We start from the raw sequence: 23,448 nt of genomic DNA on the forward strand, positions 1-23,448 counted from the left end.
TAGCATCTATTCATGGCAGATAAAGGTTACCATCATGTTCAGCAGACTCTGAATGTAAAGCTGGAGTGGTGGCATGTGATCTCTGGTGGCTAGGACATTGAGTTCCTTCTCAAGATGAGAGCAAGACTTCCCATGATGTTGGATGTCTCTTCTGGAATTGTCCCTGGGGAGCATTGTTTTGGTCACTCAGTAATAGCCAGATACTTGCCTGCAGGAAGTAATGTCCTCTTTGTGTAAACCCTCAAACATGTCATCCACTGAATAAGTAATTCATTGACTTTTTATCAGGCTTTATTGTTGCTATATTGGCCAAGATGATCCCTGTGTAAAAAATCACGGAATGGCTTGGGCTGGAAGTGACCTTTAAAGGTCATCTAGTCCAAATCTGGGCAATGATCAGGGACATCTTCAACAGGATCAGACCAATCTGACCTTCAGTGTTTCCAGGGATGGGGCATTTACCACCTCTCTTTGCAACCTGGGCCACTGTTTCACCACCCTTATAAGAAATCTCTTCCTTCTATCTATACTGAATCTCCCCTCCTTTTGTTTAAAACCATCACCCCTTGTCCTATCACTACAGGCTCTCCTAAGATGTCCTTTAAATATTTAAATGCTGCAATAAAGTCTTCCTGGAACCTTCTCTAAACTGAACAACTCCAACTCTCTCAACCTGTCCTCATAGGAGAGATGTTCTATTCCTCTGATAATCTTTGTGGTCCTCCTCCGCACCCTCTCCAACAGGTCCACGTCCTTCTTAAAAATTGTATTTGAACCTTGCAAGACTGTTGTTAATCATGGTCCTCTACAGGCATTTAATGCATAGTTGGGTCAGAAGTAACATCTTCAACATTAAATTCCTTTGGCATGCCATGCCATGATGTCTTTGTAAACTTCCATGGTGGTTACGTAATTTTGAGAGCTACAGGTCATGGCAGCTTTTCCAGTATATCATGAAATGAATATTCACAAGATTTCCTGAACAGAATCCACTCCTGATATTGTATGGCGTAGGGGATCCTCCTGCCAATGTGGTGTACCTGATTTACCTGTTAATCAAAAACTCCCAAGGACCTCAATCATCTCAGGAGAGTCTAACGTGGTAGAGAAAATTCTCCTAATGCAGACTTTGAATATGTGCTGCAGATTTGGTTGAGGGAAGCAATCATGAGACTGCTCAAGGCAGTTTCCCGAGACGTGCAATTCAGAGCTGAGTCCTGAATTTTAATGGCAAAGGAAGTCCCAGCCAGGTAGAGAAGTTATTGTTGACTCATGGGTGTGATATTTTAGGAATGAAGCTTTTAAGTTGGATGCTAACACCTGGGTTTCATTCTACTCCTTGTAATCTGGGAATGCTGAGGATGAGAATCCCTACTCGCACCCAAGTAATTCACTGATTTAAGGTGCTTTTTGAAATTTCAGTTTTGAAGATGGAGGCAGAAGATGATGGTGCCTGCTACCCATTGAGTAGTGAATTCTGCTCAGTACCCACTGAAATACCTATGCCAGCATCAGGGATGAGTTCCTACACATCTTATGGAGTGTTTGTAAATGGGGGAATTACTCATGCTTCAGTCAGTCTGCATGCTTTGAGTTTTATCTTAACACTTTAGATTGATAGTAAAAATCGACCTACTGATCAGTAGTGCAAGAAGGAGTCAAACTTTCTGCTTGACCTGATTCATATCAGTGGAAGCATGACCAGGCAGCTCTTTGCTTCCTAAAGGTTCTGCTGTGCTACAGGAGCGTGGCTGCAGCCAGCAGGATCCTGGCTGAAGGCGCAGAAAATGACATTGGAATGAGGATGTGTCCTGGGCAAAGCAAAGAAGAACCAAAAGACAGGATATTTTGCATTTTGCTGAATGCTAAATTTTATTGTCTACAAGTCAAGAGAGAAAAAGAAGAACGAGCACATTAACAGCAAAGGTATCCCAAGTCCCATGCACCAAGAAGAGAAGAAATCACAAGTACCTAAGAGCCCTTAGGGGGCTATATTCAAGACCATCTCAGATGTTCAATAATTGAAGGACAGAAAGAAGAAGACAGCTAAAGTTTGAAGACAAGAAGCAAATTGCTAAGGATTTAATCCCCCATCATGTAAATCAGAAGCAAATGATCAGGTTTTCATCTCCTCATGCCCATTGGTGTTGCACGACAGAGACGAGAGCCAGGGGAGCTGCTCTTGCTACCCAGAGTAGACTCAGCAAGTCTTCTTGATGGCACTGCAGCACTGCTGGATGGGGATGCAATACTTCCTCACGGGAGGGCAGCACGGGGTGCAGCAGGGGCTGCAACACACCATGGTGGGCTTCTTCACCAAGTAAGAGCAGCAAGTTGAAGAGGAGCAGCAGGGACGGCAGCTACAGGAGCAGCAGGGACGGCAGCCAGAGGTGCAGCAGGACTTCTGGCACACCTTGGTGCAGCAGACTGGAGGGCACGGGGCACAGCAGACAGACTGCTGGCATGGGTCACAGCAGGAAGACTGCTGGCATGGGTCACAGCAGGAAGACTGCTGGCACGGGTCACAGCAGGGCTTCTGGCATGGGTCACAGCAGGATTGCTGGCATGGGTCACAGCAGACAGACTGCTGGCATGGGTCACAGCAAGGCTTCTGGCATGGGTCACAGCAGGGCTTCTGGCACGGGTCACAACAGGACTGCTGGCATGGGTCACAGCAAGGCTTCTGGCACGGGTCACAACAGGACTGCTGGCATGGGTCACAGCAAGGCTTCTGGCATGGGTCACAACAGGACTGCTGGCATGGGTCACAGCAAGGCTTCTGGCACGGGTCACAACAGGACTGCTGGCATGGGTCACAGCAAGGCTTCTGGCACGGGTCACAACAGGACTGCTGGCATGGGTCACAGCAAGGCTTCTGGCATGGGTCGCAGCAGCAGGACTGCTGACACGGGTCGCAGCAGAGGGTCTTGGTGCATGGCTGGCTGCAGCAGACTGTCTTGCTCTTCACAACAGAGCAGCATCCGGTGGTGCAGCATCCTGTAGAGCACATGGTGTTTGTAGTGGAGCTGAGTTGGAGGGAATAAGGACCTGAAACACAAAGGACGTTCAGATAAAACCCATCTTGCCAAATACAGAGATATGTTTTATTCTGGCCTACAAATGCTGCCCCTGGGTAACAGCCATATCACATACAACTCCTTATTCATTGGTCTTGAGTTGTGTACAGAAATCAAGCCATGTCCCACTATCCCCACAATATTTTTACATAGAATAATAGAATCATTGACTAGTTTGGGTCAGAAGGGATCTTAAAAATCATCTGGTTCCAACCCTGCTGCCATGGGCAGGGAAACCTCCCATCCCTAGGTTGCTCCAAGACTCATCCAACCTGACCTCTTTTGAGCTCTCCTGGGAACTCACTTTCCTGTGCTCATCCATGTAGTTCACACCCTGAATTTACATCCTCTGAAGCTTCTTTACCACTGTGCTCTACCTACCAGCTCTCTTTTGCATTAAGCCATGAACCAAAAGGAGAGAAAAATCTGAATTTCAAAGCATGCTGTCGATAATAGAATTGTAGAATAGTTTGGCTTGGAAGGGACCTTTAGAGGTCATCCATTCCAACACCCTACAAACATCAGATACAGAGACACATTTCAATTCATTACTTGACCCAAACAAAAGGAGAAACACTGCAGCCCAGGAGCACTGCTAGTAGGTAACACTTACCGTGCTAACTGTGTGGTTCAGTTGAATGAGGAGCAAAGGGATGGGGAGACCTTTTATTTAGCTCGAAATTGTCCTGCCGGAAATGAGGTACCCCACAGCAATTCATGATTTACACACTAAGCCTATACTTATTTGTTGAATTTGCCTTCATCTATTTGGCCTTTGCTTTGTGGTTTTTGATCAACCCTTCAATTTTGTGTTATTACCAATTTGTTCTGTAAATTTTTTACAATTTTTTAATGTCAAGTTAATTCTTGTGTGATGCTCATGAACTGCTTAAAAGGTATGTTTCTGCTTATTTTGCATATGGTAATGCTGTTGTATTGAGATGCTAGGTGGTTTGTTCAGAGCCAGTGAGTGCTTAATTAACATAAAAATCATAATTAAGATCGAGGAGCGGTGGATTCCAGAGGCATGCAGAGGCCTTTTGGATGTCAACCATTCCTCAATAGGATTTCTTCTTAAAACAGGATTCCGGCAAGTGGGGTTCCATGGCTCCATGTTTTGTTTTTGAATGTAGAAATGGTGATACCCAACATCTTCTTTGGGGTCATCAGAAAGGCAAGTGTGGAACTGAAAGTTTTTGACATCTCATCCCTTGTTGCTTCATCTCATCCATGCATGGGAAAACACATACCCTTGGCCTTGCCAATAGCAGAGATTCTACGTGACAAGGACTGCAAATTCATCATGGAAAACTGGAATAGAGTCTGGGTGAAATCAGAGTCCATATTTTTCCAATTTCTGTTGGATAACTTGGAATAAAAGCAAAACTCAGAACTCTTCTGGAAGTTTTACATCTGGATTTTTCTGGGCATAACTTGATCTGGAGAATTCCTATTCCATTTTTTAAATTTCCAATATGGCTTCAAGTAATGAAAGGTCTGCCTACGGCTGTTATTTTTGGAATAACTTAAAGCTCCATTCTCAGCCACCCATTGGCAGTCATTAGCTCTGATGTTTACGATCATGTTGCAATTATTCATTAATGATCTAATATTTATTCCTCATGGAGGCCTGAAGGCATCACATGATTCTTTGAGCATTTTCAGGATCTCAAATTAAACTACGTCTTTATAAAAAATCTCTCTCTCTCCAGTCAGGAGGAATTCATGGGACCCGGATCTGTGACTGACGTGATTAAATGTTTTATTTCTGAGGTCACCTGGAGGTGCTGCTTCTGCTGCTGTGGGGTCTGTGTATCTGTGGGACTCTTGACCACCATCCCTCGTGCTTAAAGCTTCACTGGAGCTACCCTGACACCTGCTGAAGGGAAGGAGAGAAGATTGAGGCTCTGTTTTGATATAGAAATGCAGAATGATCCAGATCAGAGATGCTGAGGACAGGACAGGTCATTGTGAACTTTCAGCTTGACTTCTGGTGACATAAATCTTCTGTTTTCACACAGTTTCTGTTGAGTTGCTACTGCTTTCATTTGGCTGCATCCCAGCATTTACACATCTACCCAATCTTGATTTGAAGAATCCAAAGGGCCATGGAGTCACCTCCATGTAATCCAGACAAGCTCTTTCCAAGGCCAGTTTTCCTGGCTGCTAAAACACAGTCTTCAGGGTCTACTGAGTTTGGCTTCATGCTAACAACCAGGTTAGACTTGGCCACAGCCACACATTATAATCTAATTTGTGAGAGAGATTTACATCAGCTGAGAACCTGAATCTCAGCTAATAATAAAGGAGGCTCCTGGCAAGCTGAGAGAAAGCCAGGAGGGGATTTCTGAGCCTTCTGAGGAATGACAGGAGACTCCAATTTTAGAAATGTAGCGAGTTCTGAGCAGTGAGGTCAGGTAAGAGATATTGGTTAAAATGAGGTGGTTTTCTTCATGACTTTGTATGGATCTGGTGCATCTGGTGCACTGCTTCATCCACTGTCCCTGCGAGTCAAAAAAACCCCATTGCTGCTCTTTGAGTTGGATGAGCACATAGAAGATCTAAAGCCACTAGAGACAGACCCACAGGCAACTTGAAGACCCCCAACCAACTTTACAAGGGGAGTTTTATAAAGGAAGGATTCTAATTAGATCCACAAGATGATCCCTATGAAATGTGAGTTTGTGTGAATGAACTCTACAAGCTCCATAAGACACCCAGAGTAACAGCACTCTGTTTGGGTTTGAGATTTACTGGTGCAGTGAAGCAATCCTTCCCAAATTCCTCAAGGCACATTCCTCCCCATTAATCCCTAAGGGTTTGCTCACAGTTTATCCTGGCTGTGGAAATCCGATGTTGGTTGTTTAATACGTACTCATCAGAGCAGAAAAATTCCTCTAAGCTATGTAGAGCATTTGGTTTTGAGGACTACCCTGGCCAAATGTTGCTGATTTAAAAAGAAAAATTCTAATGAGGTGAAACATTTGTAAAGGTTTTTGTCCTGGATTTTCCACGTGTAAAACCTCTCCAGGGCTGACAAGTGCTTCGAAAAGGAACAAGAAAGGAACAGAAATAGGGATAGTTGGGAAAGGGAAAGGGAAGGGCAAGAGAAATGGGTAAAGGGAAAGGGAAAGGGGGAAGGGAAAGCGAAAGGGTAAAAGGAAAGGGGAAAGGGAAGAAGAAGGGGAAGGGGAAAGAAAGGGAAGGGAGGGTAAGAGAATGGAAAAGAAGAGAAGCAAAGAGAAGAGAAGAGAGGAAAGGGAAAGAAGAAATAAAATAAAATAAAATAAAATAAATAAAATAAAATAAAATAAAATAAAATAAAAAATAAAAGGAAAGGAAAGAGAAGAAAAGGAAAGAAAAGAGAAGAGAAGAAAAGAAAAGAAAAGAGAAAAGAAAAGAGAAAAGAAAAGAAAGAAAAGAAAAGAAAAGAAAAAAGAAAAGAGAAAGCTTTGTTCTTGTGTTCCCGTTATTGCTTCCATTTCTCATCCTCAAGTGAATGAGAACTTCAAGCTTGAGCACAGCAGGGAGCGTAACCAGCTCAGGGCCTCGGTGCTTTTCGTGGGGCTTGGAAAAGGAAGAGGAAATGAAACGTGCTGTGATTAGTCACAGCATAGAAATTTGGAGGCCTGGGGCAACAAATGAAAGTGAATGTATGTATTTGAAGACAAAACCACTCCTGCGGACAATAAGTCTTACTCAAAGCCCGACTGCAGAGGGGTGATGAATGAATAAGAAGAGTTTTTAATGTAGCTGCCAAGGGTCGTGTGAAAATGAGCCATTGCTCAGCTATGGCAACAACTTGAACCTAGGTGAGTAATTAACTGCTCTCTGCATCCCATTTGCAACTTTTCCTTTTTAGTGGGCAGTTCCTCTCTAATGACAATTTTTCTCCATAACCTCTAAATAATGAATTCCAATTACTGATTTACCAACCAGTCATTTACCAGCGACTCGCAGTGCCTCACCCAGCCTATTTCTCACACCTCCCCTAGGATGGGTGAATCACGTAGGGGAAACCTTCTCTCATTTTACCCTGTAGAAATTCTTTGACTGAGGGTGTTCCAAGGCACGTTCCAAACCCTGAAGGATTTTTGGTTTTGTTTCCAAATATAGCAGTGGCTTTTAAAGATCATGTCGGCAGTAAAAACATGAGCGTGCAGGCCAGGCCTCCAGCTATAACTCCAAACCTACTTTTGCATCTGTTGAGCTCAGTGCAAGTGTTTGGTTTCACCAGGAATTAACTCAACGTGTTTCTCCCAGCCCTCTGTGCATCCTGCAGAGCTTCTGCCATCACTGGTGGGTACAGCAGGCATTTTTCTTGACTTTCATGTTTTGTTGGCATTCCTCCTACTTTAGATGTTTTCCTCAGGGATTAAAGTATGGTTCTAAAACCACCAGAAAAAAAAAAAAAAAAAAAAAAATCCAAGAGAGAACCCCAGATGCTGCCAGACAAGCAGATATGATGCACCAGTGACTAAAAACATCCAGAACTGTCAGGTAGCTTTGAAACACATTTTTTATTATTTTGCTGGAGAAAGAAGCAGCAAAAGCAAGAAAGAAACTAATCCCAGCAGACAGGGATGCTCTGCGTTGGCAGAAAGAAAGTAAAAAAGCTCAAAACTCATTAAATGAAGCGTTTTGCTTCATCTTAATACCCTGCTACCCAGCAAGAATTTTGAAAGTGTTCTCCTGCCGAGCAGCAGGGCGATGAGAAGCCAGGAGAGATGAGCTTGAGGCTTCGAGAAAGGTGGGTCCAGGTCTGGGGCCACATCCTGCTCTTAGTACTTGGGGCATTTCGGTGGCAGGTTGCAGATGTTCTTGGTGTACTGGGGGCAGCAGGGAGCAGGGGGGCAGCAGGGCTGTATCGGGGGGCAGTAGCGCTGCACAGGGGGGCAATAACGCTGCACAGGGGGGCAATAGGACTGCATGGGGGGGTAGCAGTAGCTGAACTTCTGCACTGGCTGCCTCTGGATGATGTAGTGGCAGGAGGGTCCTGAGTCGTGGCAGGAGGAGCGGGATCCGTGGCAGGAGGACTCATTGTCATGGCAGGATCCACGGGAACACATCTTTCTGGAGTGCGGGCAAAGCTGTCAGGAGGAAGAGATCAATACGGTGAGAGAAGCCCCAGATTAATTTCTTAGATTCTCCTTCACCCTTTCTTTTTATTTTTATTTTTTTATTTTTAATTTTTAATTTTTTAGTTTTAAATACTTTCTATTTTTTAATTTTAATTTTTACTTTTTATTTTTAGTTTTAAAATTTTTTTATATTTTGATTTTTATTTTAAAACTTTAATTTAATTTTATTTTTTTTTTTAAATATTGTTTTTCTTGAGCTCCCTAGCGAGCTATTTCTCTCTTTGTTTCTGCCTGTCTGATCCGGATCGAATGCACCCTTAATCCTGTCTGAGCTGCTGGGCTTGCTCTGGCAATCCTTGTGTGAAGCTGGATCCTGGCAAGCCGACACAATGGGCCCCAGGAGCCGCTCCCAGACCTGATCTCCCTGGTGAAACAGCACAGAGCTTGTGTCTCCCGAGGGTCTCTTCACAGCCCCTCGCTGGACCTTCCCCAGTGACCCCCATCCCTCCATGCCTCCTTCGGAGGCCCAAAAGGGTGCAAGCAGAAGGGTTTTCAGTAAATCCCAGCTCCCAAGAGGCCCACAAAAGCCTCCGGTGGAGTTTTCTTCTCCCTCAGCACAAACAAAAATAGTAAAATTGGTCTTACCCTCTTCAGCTACAGGGAGAAGTCTCTTGAAGTGAAGGCGAGTGACTGAAGAGGACTGGGCTGAGCGATCTTTTATAGGGCTCCAGGAGGTTATCTGGGCCATGAGACACGTCTTCGCAATGATAATTTAATTATTTCCACACTCAATCCCACAGACATTTGTGCTACCCTGTTTTTAGAGTTTCCTCTTTCACACACTGGATTTTGTCCCACCTGTCATTCCAAGTGCACCTCCTATCAGGATTTGGGAAGGCTTTTCTTGCCCATTTCCTGGCGGCTGACACTAATCTCAGAGGCGTTAATTACCTTGCCAATGGGCAACTGGGGTTGCATCAGTGACAGAAAGGTCTCAGAAATGCTGACTCCAAGGGTCAGCCTACAGTTCTGTGCAGGTGACAGCTCAGGATTTTAATTTAGTTGTTGTTGAATGCCAAGAGGAAATGGGATTACCAGCTGCAGCACATGGGTATGGCACGATGCTGCGAAGCCTGGCTTGATCTCTTTGCTTCCCTGGTATGGCAAAATTAAAAATATTTCTGATTCTTCACGTGCTCCTTGACTTGTCAGATGACTTATCTGACACGAACAGATTGTTCCACAGTTATACAAGTTTATTTAGTACTTAAGACCAGAGAAAAATATCTGGTGGTGAGCTTAGAACGAGGTATGTGTAAGTTAAGTTTTTCTGCTCTTTGGTTTCTTTTCCTTCACTGATTTCTTACACTTTTTTTTCACCAGTCCTCACTTGTAGAGATATCTGGAAAGGATTTAGAGAAAGGGAGTGTTTAAGTTGAATTTTGAGTACATCCTTGGTTCTGTCACTCGTGGTGAAACCTTGGGCATTAATGATGGATTTTAAATCCTGGTGGACTCAGCCTTTGAAATGTAAGAAAATGAAGCCCTTAACTCACCAAGTTTGGAAAATGTTACCCATTAGAGTAACTTGGTAACTACTAAAGAGGATCTTTCTCTAAAGTAAGGCTGTCCTAGGGCTTTTCTTCAGGCTAGAAACAATATAATTGCTTGTGGTGAGTTTTGTGTAGCAGCAGAGGGTTACATGAATTCCTCAGAGATCTTTTGTGACTCAGTTGTGGGTCCAAAATCAAGAGTAGCTGCAGCTGCCCAGTTGGTGACTTTCAACCTCCTCAGGAACCTTTCAAAGCTGGAGTGCCACTCACTCAAAAAATGCTCCTGAATCTTTCAAATTGTGACCCTGCTAAGGACAACATGATGTCTAAAAAGTTATCATCCACTGCTTGCCATTCTCTTGAAAGGGAAGGCCAACCTATGGTGCTGAAATGTCATTTTTGAAGCAATGACCATGATGCAGGTACATTCGGCAGAGTTTTGTTTCTGTGGTGTTCAGATTTGTGCCATGCAAGTGCACAAGGTTCTTCCATGAGATGGACCTTCTCTGGGATAAGACATTTCTCTGCTCCAAAGTCTACACTAGTGACAAACAATATTGGAATATGAAAAAGAATTCTGTATCTTCTGTTTTCAGAGGCTCTGAAGTATCCAGAGGCTCTCCAGACTCTAGCCTGGAGAGAAGACTGAGAGGAGACCTTTTCAATGTCTATAAATACCTAAAGGGCAAGTGTAAGGATGATGAAACCAGACTTTTTTGGTATTGCCCAGCAACAGGACAAGGGGCAATGGACACATACAGGAAACTGAATTTAAATGTGAGAAAAAACTTCTCTCCTGTGAGGGTGACAAAGCACTGGACCAGCCTGCTTGGAGAGGTTGTGGAGTTTCCTCTGGAGACATTCAAAACCTGCCTGGATACAGCCATGTGTGGTGTGCTCTAGATGATCCTATTTCAGCAGTGGGGTTGGATGAGATGATCTCTAAATGTTCCTTCCAACTGAATGATTCTGCTATTCTGGGTGATTCTGTGAGTAAGAATATTAGCAACTGTGAACTACTTATTCCCCTCTTATTTCATGAGCTACTCTTGTCTCCAAAACAAAAGAATTTACATTCAGTTGGCTTTGATCTCATTGTTTTCAAAATGAAGGGACAAAAATCACCTGGCACCAGCAGGGAAAGTTTTGCTCTGCTCTGCTCTTTAGGTCCATGTAGGTTTTTGTAGTTGAGAATTTTTTCCTCTACTAATGTCTCTTCTACTCAAATGAACATGGAAATTGCTCTTGGCCACCACCTACTGAAGGACTTTGAGAATATGAGGAAATCTGACCAAGGAATCCAGGGGAAAAAAAAAAAAAAAAGGTCTAAAAATAAAAAATTAATAAAAAAATAGAGAGGCTTTTCGGGTCTCATGAAGTGTAAAGTTTATTATTTCCCACACCCAGATGAGTCTGAAACAGAAATGCGTAGCATAGAAAGATTCCCAGCAACAATTATGCACCAAATAATTAGAAAGGACATTTCCTGAATAATTAGAAAGAATGACATCTTGAATGCTAATTAAGGGAATGCTTCATCCACACCATCAGTGAGGCACATGGCAGAGACCCAGGGATTTCAACGAGGAGGAGCTGATCCGTGGTCACCGCGTCCAAGGGAGGAGCGAGCTGATGGCTCCAGGTTTTGGGCTGGATCCTGCTCTTAGTATTTGGGGTACGTTGGTGGCAGCTTGCAGATGTTCTTGGTGTACTGGGGACAGTAGGGGACAGGGGGGCAGTAGGGCTGCACGGGAGGGCAGTAGGGCTGTACAGGGGGCCAATAACGTTGCACAGGGGGGCAATAGGACTGCACTGGGGGGCAGGAGGGTGTCACGTAGGTGAACTTCTGCACTGGCTGCCTCTGGATGGTGTAATGGCAGGAAGACCCCGATTCGTGGCAGGAGGAACGGGATCCATGGCAGGAGGACTCGTAGTCGTGGCAGGATCCGCGGGAGCACATCTTCCTGGAGTGTGGGCAAAGCTGTGGGGAAGAGAGAAAGACCACCAAGCTGACATGGGTGAGCTGCTGGAGCCCTGTGTGTTTTCCTTGGCTCTTCTTCTATAGCATGCTGGAAAATTTTGTTTTCCTCTGTTTCATCATATATGAGATATCCAGACCCTGCAAGTGATACTGCCTTGTCTTTGGGGGATACTCTGTGATGGTCCAGCTATGTTGGGAATTTCCTTATCAAGATGCTACTGCTGGTTTCCTAAGGTAAAATTTACCTCTAAAACGGCACTGATTTCCCCTTCCATCTAGTCTTGGAATTCATTCCTTTCTGGGTCCCAAAGACTCTGCACCTTTGCAGATCTGGTCCTTCAACTACTATTATTTTCCTGCCATCCCACCTGCTGTGAGCAAACCATGAGAACCTTAGTCTAACTTTTATGTTCCCAGTCACCAAAAATCAGAAGTTTCTAAGACAAAGGCAAGGTCTAAACACAAAACTAGTCAGCTACAATTCCTAAGTGAGCTGCTGGTGTTCCATAGTAGATAAACAGGTATAATCCAACTTACCTTTTGCTGGAGCGAGCAAGATGAATTGCACTGAGAGCTGATGCTGAATGAAGGAGGATCAGGGGATGGTGGACTTTTATATCTTCCAAAGGGCTGTCCGAGAAATTATGCATCTCTTGGAAATGCTGACAATGAATTAAGGAGTCATGTTCATATTCATCTCCTGTGTCTAGTTTTTAGCATTTCTGATTAAACACAATCAGGAAAAACAATTATGACTTTTTCCTTCCTATGTTAATAAGCAACGAATTTCCCAATCTGCTTTCTAAGGGAATTCTGAAGGCAGTTGCATGCTTACATATTAAAACTGAACCTAACCCTAAAGTTATTAAGTTATTGTTGTTGGGCAACCAGTATTGCATCAACGTACAATTCAAAAGCGTCGACTCTTACCCTGCGTGCTGCCCCTTGGTCCACATGGCAGCCTCATGATTTGATTGATATGTTTTTTGCATGACACAGGGGACTGGAATTACCAGCCACAACTCACATGGACTCTACTGAGAGGGAAGACCTGTTGACCAGCTCCAACATACCTCTATACCTCAACACTGGAGATGACTCTAGAAGGATGGCCTCAGTTTCATTTTTTTAATCCTGCTTGAGAGCCCACCAGCCATCAGTTGTTTTTCCCTCACGTCATGATATTATTCTGTTTCAGTTACTCCTAGAATAAGAGGATTTCAAATCCTAAGGGAGGATTTGTGCTGGGAAGTTCTCCCTTACTGACTTCCTGTTTTCAGATCCCAAATTGCTTCAGGCTCCCATCTTACTTAAGCAGTTTTGTAATTTTTACTCATTGCAGTGTTTCACTATTTATTACTAAATTTCTCTCCCAGCACCCCAAGGCTTTACTTCAGGACAATGAAATGGGTAATTGTTCCTTTCCTGTGCATTTAATGCAGGCGGGTGCTCAGGAATAGCTTGGGACCATCTCATGAGTCAATCTTGATGCAACTAGAACAAGGGGATCCTAAAAGTTGCTTACTGAGTTCAGAAGGGATCAGATATTCCTGTGGAGAGGTCTTCATGTCTTTCAGGGTTTATTTTCATGTCAAACTGGTGAAAAAAAAATTGCTACTCTACCAACAGTTTTGTGAGAGGCTAATTTATCCTGAATTTGAAAATACACACCAAAAAACCATGGGTTTGTGTTCTGGTTGATCTGTTTTCTTATTTATTTTTAAAGATCATGATTCAGGGAAAAATATTAAAGGAGCTTTTTAAACCTAGTTCTTGTTGAGGAAAATGTCAGTTGAAGTCTTCTGAAAAGCACAGTGAGTTTTAAATAAGAGTGAAGTGGTTCATCTAGGTTGACCAAGAGGTCTTTTGGGGAAGACATGTCAAGCCTCCATCATGCCAGGTGCATTCTGCTCACCCTGCTCTAGGGACACGGATTTAATAATTGAAGCTGAAGTGTGTTGTTGAGTGCTTTGTGTCACTGATACAGGCACTGCCAGAAGGAAGCGAGCGATCCTGTTCTGGAATAGATGTCTCAGCTAGATGGGCTGGCAGCTGGGGAGATAAGGATACTCTTAGGTTGTAAAAAGCAGGGAGAGACTTAGCATTTATTTTGAAGTGTGTGCAATTTCTATTGAAAGCTGTAATTTGAAGCTCAGCCCAAGAAGGAGGGTTAGAGAAGACCTCTAGGTGCCTGTTTGCATTTATTAGACACTGCAAAAGGTTTCTAAGTCGGAATCAGACAGACAAATGAAGTGTGAGGTGATGCTAGAGTAAGGAACTGAGGGAGATAGTCCCAGACAAGAGAGGGTACAGCTCCCTGTGTGCTGTACAGAAATGCATTCACCTGCTGCAGAAGCACATCTGGAATGATGGACTTGATTTCATTTTGTAACTTTAGGATATGGGCATTCAGGGTAAGATTGAGAAGGTAAGAATAAGAAGTGCTCAGAAGTTCAGATAGTTCTCAAGTAAAGAGGTCAAAGAATAAACAAATCTTTCAAATAAAACAAATAAACAAAACTTTTGGCTTTGGAAATTCAGTTTTATTGTCTCATTTACGTATTTTGGAGGTTGACACATTCTGTGTCAACCACTGCTGGCAGAAAACATTCCCAGCCCTTTGGAAAAGAGCATAAGCTGGGTCTTGCATGCATAAATAAATTAAGACAGATCCGATTTATATTTTGAAGAAAAGTCTAATCACAGATGAGGTATCCGAAGATTCAAGGAAGGCAAAAATGGGAGAAATGACTCAAGCTTTAGGCATCAAATATATCCAAGGCAGGAGTGAGCTGGTGGGTCCAGGTCTGGGGCTGGATCCTGCTCTTAGTACTTGGGGCATTTCGGTGGCAGGTTGCAGGTGTTCTTGGAGTACTGGGGACAATAAGGGGCAGGGGGGCAGTAGCGCTGCACAGGGGGGCAATAGCGCTGCACAGGGGGGCAATAGGACTGCACGGGGGGGCAGGAGGGTGTCACGTAGGTGAACTTCTGCACTGGCTGCCTCTGGATGATGTAATGGCAGGAGGGTCCCGAGTCGTGGCAGGAGGAACGGGATCCATGGCAGGAGGTTTCGTTGCTGTGGCAGGATCCGCGGGAACACATCTTCCTGGAGTGTGGGCAGAGCTGTGGGGGAGAGAGGGATGGTCATGCTTAGACACCTGCATGCTCTAAGGTGATCTGCAGTTCCCCATTTTCTTCCTGATTTTTAGCTCCACAGGCTACAAAAGTGGTTTCAATGCTGGCGGGGTTTTGGGAGGTGTGTTATGTCCCCCAGTAAAAGCAGAACCTTTTATGGATGCAGTTTGCTTTTGAGAGAGAAATAACTCAAAGCATCCATTGCCCATGTGAAGTCCCAGCCCCTACGGTACCTTCTACTCAAAAATTTTGGAGCCTCTTTTCCATAACATCCTCTGTCTCTCCCCTCTGCATTTTCCAATCTTTCTGTTGTTTTGGCTCACCCTGGGGCTCTGTCTGCTAAGCTTCCATTTGACATTTGTTTGTTGTTCATAGAACAACTCTTGTGGGCAACAAAAACTTGGTCTCTGGCATGATCAAGGTCCAGAGGTGAGGAGTATCTTAATCCAGCTCTACCAAAGCTTGTATGAAAAGAGCTGGTTCCATAAAGAAACTCAAGACAAAGAGAAAAATTGAACTTACCACTTCAGCAACAGGGATGAAGGTGGATAGGAGCAGAGAAGCAAGTGGAGGAAGCTGGGATGAGAAACCTTTTATACTGTTTCAAAGGGTTATCTGGGACATGAGCCATCCCTTGGCAAGTGTAACCTAATTACATATTCCAACCCATTTCTACCCAGTGTATTCAGCTTCCAACATTTTCCCTTTGATGCTCTGTGCTTTTAGCATTGTAATTGTCCCCTAGGTTATTAATAGCGTTCTAATTCCTTCACCTCCCTATGAAAGAGATTGGAAGGTATTTCATGCAAAGTGACGCCAGTACCAAGGAAACTACTGGATCTGGTCATGGACAACAAGTATCAAACAGATGAGGTGTTTGTAATTCCAAAATACCAATTTCTCAAGCTGTGCCGGGATGTCACATGGACCAAGAGTTAAACGTGATCACAGCTCCATGTGATAGAAAAAAGATTACTAATGTTAACTCGTGGGGATTATGTTTAGGGCAGGAATACTCCAGCTGAATTTCCCAATGGTACAAGAGATTTTGATTAGAGATTCAGCATTAACCCAATGGTAACTGATAATTTCAACCTGTCTGCATGGTGTGTCCTATCAAGGATTACTTATGTCCTTGCTACAGATGCTGTTTTAGTTTAATTCTGCAATATGGTGGTGGCAGTGATATCAAATCCCAGAGCTTGAGGTGACCCCACCAGTGAGCCCTGCTCATACTCCCAGAGATGTAATTATTTTCTGTTCCTATTTTCCTCTCTCCTTCTTTAATGTACTTCCAATTTCCCCCCCCCAACATTTAAAATACAACTTCTTTTTATTTCACTTTCTGGAAATTCTTAGCAGTTAAGAGTGTGAGAAGGTGGCCTCCAGAGTAAGGTTTAAGATCTTTAATCCCACAATGATATCAAAGATGATATTTGGACTCTGAGCTGGGATGGAGCACTAGGGTTGCAGTTCTGCTTCCAGTACCCAGCCATGGAATCTCTGCAGCTCTTACAGAAATATGTATCATCCAGGGATGTACCTCAAGAAAAAAAAATAAACAAACCAGAGTAATGTGGTAAATGTAGATGTTTCTGAGCCTGGATTTTCCCATGAATCACAGCGGAACTTTGGTCTTCCTTTCCGTGTCTACGTACAGGTCATGCCCATCTAACCCAGCAATTACATTTTCTTGTCTTGTAAAAGGCAACAATGTGTCAACCCTGGGATGACACCGAGGATTAGACATCAGGCACAATTGATTTTGGGTGATGCTCTACTGACTCACTGGGATCCCTGAAACAGGTCCATTAACATCTGTGTTTCAGTAACACGATGTGCAGAACGAACCTATAAATATTTAGCTGCAAAGTTTTATTTAGGTTCCACTTAAACAACACCTTGAGAAATCTTTGCGCATGTCTGGGAGTAAATCTGCTCTAATATAAAAGAGGGAATCTGGTAAAAATAACAGAAGAGTGTCAGGTGTAAATAGTGGGGAAAAAAGGGCAGCAAACTAAACTGGCTGTGGTCAGGGGGGAGCAAAGCCCCCATTTTCCAGCAGTGCCTCCAACTGCTGAAGCCTCCAACTTTATAAAGTTCCCCTGTTTCAAATAATTCCTTTCAGTTTTTGACTACTCCTGATGCTTCCCTGTTCTTGAGGAAGGTATGAGATTTGGCTGATTATGGGAACATTTAATTAATTTGTAGATGGTAGCCCTGGTTCTGCCTAAATCCAAGCTTCTTGTTTATTGCAGACAATGTAAGAGAGTGATTCTTTCCAAGGGACATTTCTTGTATTTCATGATTTAGTTATATCTAAACCAAATGTATCTATTCATTGAAAATAACAATAAAAACCAAATTTTTGGAATAAATATCTCACTTGCAGGAAAAATATTATAGCATTTTATATGCCATCCAGGAGATAATGTTACAGAAACCAATGCTGGGGTGGCCATGATTGTTGGCCCTATGGCAACCACGTCTTAGTGTGCTCCAATCCAGCCTCATGCCAGCTGATTGGCAGCTACAAGGTGTGTGGGGAATGCTCAGAGGGGTGTACTGGGGGATGCTACAATTAATGGGAGATGAGATTACATGGGATCCCCACTTTGGCATGGGCTGGAACTCTCACGTTGCAACATCGCTGGGTGCAGCCCCACAGGCACAGCCAGAAGTGCTGTGTAGAAGCCCAACACTTCTTTGGTGCTGAGAAATGTGCTCTGTGTTCAGGGCCCCCTCTCATTTCAGTTTTCTGATGTTTGCCTTAGGTTTATCATGCACTCTGTGGGCTGTATCTTGTCCACTCCTCTCCTGCTGCTGTGACTGAGGGACTGTCCAGAAAATGTCCTCTGCTGGGATTGTCATCAGCCCAAGAACCTCTGTGGCTGGGGCCTTTGTGGCAGGGGGAAGGTGGGGAAAATTTCCTGCTCAATTTATGCAGTCCTCTTCCCCAGACGTCTGAGATGTGCTGAGATAACAGAACTCCAGTTGGGAAAGATTTGCTGCTTCTACTCTTCAGTCTCTTCCTAAGTGTCTCCTTGAAGGAGTGATCCAACCAGCAGCACCACAGCTTAGCTGAGAGCGTAGGTGAAAACTTGGACTGCTTAGAAAGAGTGAAGACAGGAGATTTTATCTTCCTTCCTTGCAAACTCAAACCTAGCCTGGAGCACCCAGGCTGACTGGGTTTCAACCTCCTGTTTGGCACAGGATGAGCTTGGCAACGGCAGAAGGGTCCCTGGGTGCCTGGAGGGATGGGGATCCTTGGTGGCATCACAACAGCTTCATCCAGTGTCAGAACCACATGGCTCTAACCCTGACATTCATTCCTTGCACCTGCAATCATGTACCTAACACATGGGAATGGTGCTCCTTGTTATTTTAATTAATAATAATAAAACAAGTTCTAATAACAAGCTCCTTGTTCCTTTCAAAGATTCAGTGCAAAGCTTTTGCTAATTAAATATTTAGCACATTACACCCAACACTGCTCTCATCCCACAGAGGCACAAATTCCTCCAGCAAGCTGCTTCCCCTCTGCTGGATGCTGGAGGAAACCTGGGGATGAATCTAACCCAATTGCTGAATGGCCATCTCTCCATTTGGTATTCCAGTTTTCTACATCGATGAGAGAAACAGAACTTCTCTAGTTTCTGCTGAGAAAAGTCAGCTTAAACCCCAGTAGGAACAGGGAATCATTTTTTCTTTCAGAATCTTGTTTTCCAGCCATGTCTGGTGTTTGCAGGGGGAGGGTTTGCAGCAGGAGTCAATGTTGCAGTGGATGGGCTGACTTAAACCCAGTTTTATTTTGCACTGGCTGGTGTTTCAGCACAGCAATATGAACTCTTGCTGGGATTTTCAAAGAAGGCAGAGTTGCCTTGCACAAGGTATCTATCTAACCCCATACTCTCTCTTTACAACAGCTCAGAAGGAAGATAAAGTAGGATGTGTCTCTTCCTTGTTTATACCCTCTGATTTCCAGATTTCCTAGATGGAGTCTGCTTTTGCGCCCACCATCCATGAAGGAACTATGAAGCCAAAGCTTCAGTCTGATCTCCTTTGAAATGTGCCTGTGAGGGTCTGAGGCTCAGGGCCAGCTGTCACAGAGCCAAGGGCTGGGCTTGATGAGAGATTCTGATCTGCACCTTCAACCCCAGACGGTGTTTCCAAACCCAACGTCTGGATTCGTCTGGCAAGGCACAAAGTGTGGGCACTGGAGAGCTGCCAGGGGGTGTAATGGGAAGGGGGAAGCTGTAGAAAGCAGTTTTTGTTAATAAAGGTGGGCCTGGGAACGCTGCTGAAGGTCGGGAGGAAAGTAATGGTGGAAAAACGCTAGGACACCAGCACTTTTTGTAAGCTTTAGGTTTTAATATCACATCTTTGCTACTGGAGACCGAAGCGGGAAATTAATGGATTCAAATTCTGGCGCAAATCACGTTTCTGCCGCGCTAATGCCACTTTTGGGGGATCAGGAGGGAGGAGAGGTGAGATGTGCCGGAGGGAAGAGGGAAGGGGCAGGACCTGCCCAAGCTCAGGGCTGCATCTTGCAGAGGGGAGAGAAGCAGCCCCGTGGTGTGCGCTGACTCTGGGCTCGTCTTCACCCCATCACTTCTGCTGCTGGGGGGGCCACTGGACTGGCTGCTTGATCTGCTGCTGTTGCTGACAAGGAACAGGGGCCACTGGCACCTGCCCGGGCCCGGTGACCACGGGGCATTGGGGGGAGAGGACCACCACTGGTGTCACATCCTGCACGGCGCTCACTTCGTGGCAGACGACCCCCTCGGAGCCGTGGCAGGACCTCTCGCTGTCATGGCAGGAGGAGCCTCCGCTGTGGCAGGAGGAGCTCTCGGTGCTGTGGCAGCCTCTGTCTCCACGGGAGCACATTTTCCTGTTGGTGTGGTCAACCCTGGCAAGGAGAGACCTTTGGCATTAGGTGCATGAAGACCAGAGTGCTTCCCTCCCCCTGCTTGGCATTCAGATTTCCTGAGTGTCTTTCTGAACCTCGGTACGATTTGTCTCTCTGTCTGTCTGACCTGTTCCCCCAGCTTGGGGCTTCATCCCTGCAGTGCCCTCAAACTGAACACCCTCAAACCCCCCATGAAACCCCCATTTTCATTTCTGCTGGGTTCCAGGAACTGTTTGCTGCTCTCCCTTGCTGCATCCCTCCAGCACTCATGCATGATGCCCAGGGATTATCTCAGGGCTGTGTAGCGGAGGAGCAGAAGTGCTCTGGGCTGCCAGTTTATGCTGCATGAGCAAGAGGCACCTTAGCCAGGGTCTGAAAAACCCACAGCCTAAAGGGATCCTGGCACAACTGTTGGATTCACAGTCAGGACTGGTGGTATTAGAGCCTCGGCAATCTAAAATTTCCAAAGGTACTCAAAATGAAGAGACTTCTGTGTCTTCCTTGTGTCCTCTGCTCCCTCTGTGCCCTGCAAACCCTTGACTGCCCAGTCCAATTTCCAGAGGCATGAAGAAAATCCTGTGTGCTCATCTGAGCCCCTTTCTGGGGAGCACTGAGGTTTCCAGGGGGTTAAAACATCCAGGATGCAGCCAGCTGAGCTTCTTCTCATAGTTTCAATCTGTGTTCTCTGTTCTTTACTAAAGTTCTTAAAGGAGAGCTTAATAATTGGAACTCCTGAAGATTTATATTTCCCAAAAGAGCTTAGTAAAGAAATCAGGCTCATAAGTGCAACAAAAATTAAACCCAAGGTTTCTTATAAAAGTTTCATTCCCAAATCCCATTCTTTACTATTTTGTTTCCAGGTTTTTTTTTGTTTTGTTTTGTTTCTTTTGGAAACCAAGAATCCTTGCTCTGAAATAGTCCAAATATATCTATATAAGATAAGAACAATAAATATTGCTTCTTAGCATGGGTCTTGAGACTGATTTTGATGGCACAAAACTGTCCCAGCCACCAGGGCAAGAACTTTGCTCTTAGGAACCCCAGCCCCTGCAGTCAGACCCACCTTTAGAAAAACATAGATCAGCTCTGTCCAGCAAAGTTTTCTAAGAAGGGAATGTAGCAGTGTAGGAGCAACTTACCTTGGCTGTGAAGGCTCTGAGGAAGGAACAGAGATGAGTGAATGAGTTGCTCTCCCATCCGAGAACTTTTATACGGTTCCTAACTCTCTTCCTGAAAATGCAATAAGCCCCTGGGGAAAAATGACCAATGTATTTACAAAACAGCCCCACCTCTAATTATCCACCACCTTCAAAAGCTTATTCAACCCGATTTCTTTGATTGACTTGTCATACAGTAGATTGTCTCCTGTGTGTTACACAGCTTTAATTGTCGCCCTGCCCCATGCAGGTTGTAACGCACGAAGAGTGAAAACTGTGTGGGAGGCTTGACTGTCTCACCATCATGCCAGGATGAGTTTTAGATTGCAAAATGGATGGCAAAGGTGGTGCTTTTTGGGGTTTCTAGCCTCCTGAAACCTTGCACCCAAGATCTGGCTGGGAGGAGAGGTCACCGTGCCCCATCGCTCCTAATTGCTCTTGGCAGGAGCAAAGTCTTGGGCTGTGGACAAAAGGCACCACTTTCAAGTCCTCAGCATAAATGGTATGGTTTTTGGAAAGTCCTTATCACATGTCCTCTGAAAGCATCTTTAAAGTTGTCTTTGCCCTGCAAGACATCTGCAGTTACCAAAATCTTGGCAGCCAAGGGGCCCCTCTCAATCTCCTCTCTCTGATTGTGTAATTTCCCAGAGTCATAAAAACAGGAAAATGAAGCTTGTGGCCACTCTGGCAAGTCCCAAGAGCCACAGCTGGAATGGGACCTGTCAAAGCCAGGTAGCAGCATGAACACTTTTGAAAATCTTGACTTATAACTTGTGAATACCTTAAATATGTAATGTGTTTTTTCTGTGCCTGTCCATCTACTTCGCATCTGATTTTATGGCTGTTTCATTGACACTGGTGTACTTACCACTAATTTTAATTGTTATCATTTTTTTCTGGCCAATACCAAAAAGTCCCAAATGGAACTTATCTTTTAAAATTGCTGTTTTTCTAATATTTTATATATATATAAATATATATATATATTTAATTTGCCTGGGCCTGAAGCAGCCACCATCTGTGCTGGGAAGTGTGCCTAAAGAAGTCACTTGAGCAAACCTTGAACTCCTGAGTAAGCTGTGAGTAAACTGCTAGCTCAGAGACCAAGTACTCAAGCTCACCCTGCACCTCCAGCTCACCCAGCTCTTCTCTGGGGTGAGATGGGTGCATGCAGGGCGCAGAACAGCAGATTCCTGGTGCAATCTACTGTGCAACCGTGGCTTTGCAACAGCTTTGGTTTCTTCTTTTCCTTCCCATTATGCCCTTGACCATGTGATTTCTTAGAATTGTCAGAGAATCCCAGACTGGTTCAGGTTGGAAGGGACCTTGAAGGTCATCAGTCCCACCCCTTTCCATGGGCAGGGACACCTCCCACCAGCCAAGCCCCATCCAACCTTCAACATTCCCAGGGATGGGGCAGCCACAGCTTCTGGGGGTGACCTGAGTAAAGAATTTTTTCCTATATCTAACCTAGATCTCCCCTTTTCCAGTTTAAACTTTCAGCTGGGCTCACTCTGTGTTTTTCACTCATTTTTTACTCATTTTACTCATTTTAAGTCCTTCTGCAAACACCAAGTTTTGCTGGGCAGAGATCAGCTGAACATCTGAAGCAGGCGGCTGCCTCTCACTTGCTATCACAAAAACAATTTTTTAGTTTCTCTCCAGAGGCGCCAGGTAATGCCTTTCATCCAGCAGCCACAGTTGTGTTTACAGCTCAACCTGCCAGTTTACCAACAGCCAAAGCTGAGGGGCCATGGCTTTGGCAAGCACTGACATGCTCCTGGACCTGAGTCCTGCATTATCGCAGCTCCTCAGCCAACAGGGATGAGTTGTTCCTCCTCTCTTGCACAATATGTGGGGAGGAAACCTGGAGGTGTGAGTGTGTGTGGACATCTGGGTGTAAAAACCTTGCTTCTGCCTGCTCCAGCTTCCCACCAGATTGCAGAAAAAGGCACCAGGATGCAGACCCTTGTGTTCAAGCTCTGGGTGCAAGAGCATCCTCCTTCTCCCCTGGGTCTATTATACTATTTTATATTTTATAGTACATAAAACTACATAAACCTACATAAAACTACAGAAACCTACATAAAATTACATAAAATTATATATACCATATAGACATATATAAAATATTATCCATTTCTGTTAACTTCTGGAGTGCTTTTTGACACAGTCCTCAAAGAACAAACCAAATTCACCAGAAAGTGAATAAGAAGGGCACTTTTAAAGTGCTTAATTGCTTTTATATTTTCATGGGGAGTTGAAATTTTGGTGTGTTTTTTGGTCAGTCAAGAAGTTTTTGAATGCTCCAAACTTTAATTGTGTTTCTTGAAGTCTATTGGGAGTTGTTTGAGCTCTCTGAGTTCTTTTGTTACCTTTGACACTATCAGATGGAGCAGGGAAAATAACAGAAATCAGTAATGAAGTGGTAGATTTTAGAAATATAAGTAGATGCAAATAAATGATAAGACTGGCTAATTTTAGAATGGAATTTAATATGGCACCTTGTGTAATGCTCCCTGTACCACAGTCTTACAACACTTTACAGTATGAAG

The 23,448-nt window shown here is 44.4% G+C and overlaps 4 protein-coding genes across 4 annotated transcripts; all 4 read right to left on the reverse strand.

Annotated features, from left to right (window-relative positions):
* Positions 1 to 2,200: 2,200 nt before the first annotated feature.
* LOC115599676 (keratin-associated protein 5-4-like) lies at positions 2,201 to 3,010 on the reverse strand. The gene has a single exon (XM_030465221.1). The coding sequence runs from the start codon at positions 3,008 to 3,010 to the stop codon at positions 2,201 to 2,203; it is 810 nt and encodes a 269-aa protein (XP_030321081.1).
* A 4,848-nt stretch (positions 3,011 to 7,858) lies between these two features.
* LOC115599686 (putative small proline-rich protein 5) lies at positions 7,859 to 8,146 on the reverse strand. Its single transcript, XM_030465286.1, has one exon. The coding sequence runs from the start codon at positions 8,144 to 8,146 to the stop codon at positions 7,859 to 7,861; it is 288 nt and encodes a 95-aa protein (XP_030321146.1).
* A 3,228-nt stretch (positions 8,147 to 11,374) lies between these two features.
* On the reverse strand, positions 11,375 to 11,671 carry LOC115599687 (putative small proline-rich protein 5). Its single transcript, XM_030465287.1, has one exon. The coding sequence runs from the start codon at positions 11,669 to 11,671 to the stop codon at positions 11,375 to 11,377; it is 297 nt and encodes a 98-aa protein (XP_030321147.1).
* A 2,847-nt stretch (positions 11,672 to 14,518) lies between these two features.
* On the reverse strand, positions 14,519 to 14,794 carry LOC115599678 (putative small proline-rich protein 5). The gene has a single exon (XM_030465266.1). It carries the CDS (start codon positions 14,792 to 14,794, stop codon positions 14,519 to 14,521), a length of 276 nt encoding a protein of 91 aa, XP_030321126.1.
* Between the last annotated feature and the right edge of the window lie 8,654 nt (positions 14,795 to 23,448).

This window comes from Calypte anna, chromosome 25 (genome assembly GCF_003957555.1).
Source record: "Calypte anna isolate BGI_N300 chromosome 25, bCalAnn1_v1.p, whole genome shotgun sequence".
In the NCBI taxonomy this organism is placed as follows: Eukaryota; Metazoa; Chordata; class Aves; order Apodiformes; family Trochilidae; genus Calypte; species Calypte anna.

What these genes read in the sequence shown, in the direction of transcription:
- LOC115599687 (XM_030465287.1), bottom strand. Translation starts at nt 11,671, where the DNA reads ATGTGCTCCCGCGGATCCTGCCACGACTACGAGTCCTCCTGCCATGGA.
- LOC115599678 (XM_030465266.1), bottom strand. Translation starts at nt 14,794, where the DNA reads ATGTGTTCCCGCGGATCCTGCCACAGCAACGAAACCTCCTGCCATGGA.
- LOC115599686 (XM_030465286.1), bottom strand. Translation starts at nt 8,146, where the DNA reads ATGTGTTCCCGTGGATCCTGCCATGACAATGAGTCCTCCTGCCACGGA.
- LOC115599676 (XM_030465221.1), bottom strand. Translation starts at nt 3,010, where the DNA reads ATGTGCTCTACAGGATGCTGCACCACCGGATGCTGCTCTGTTGTGAAG.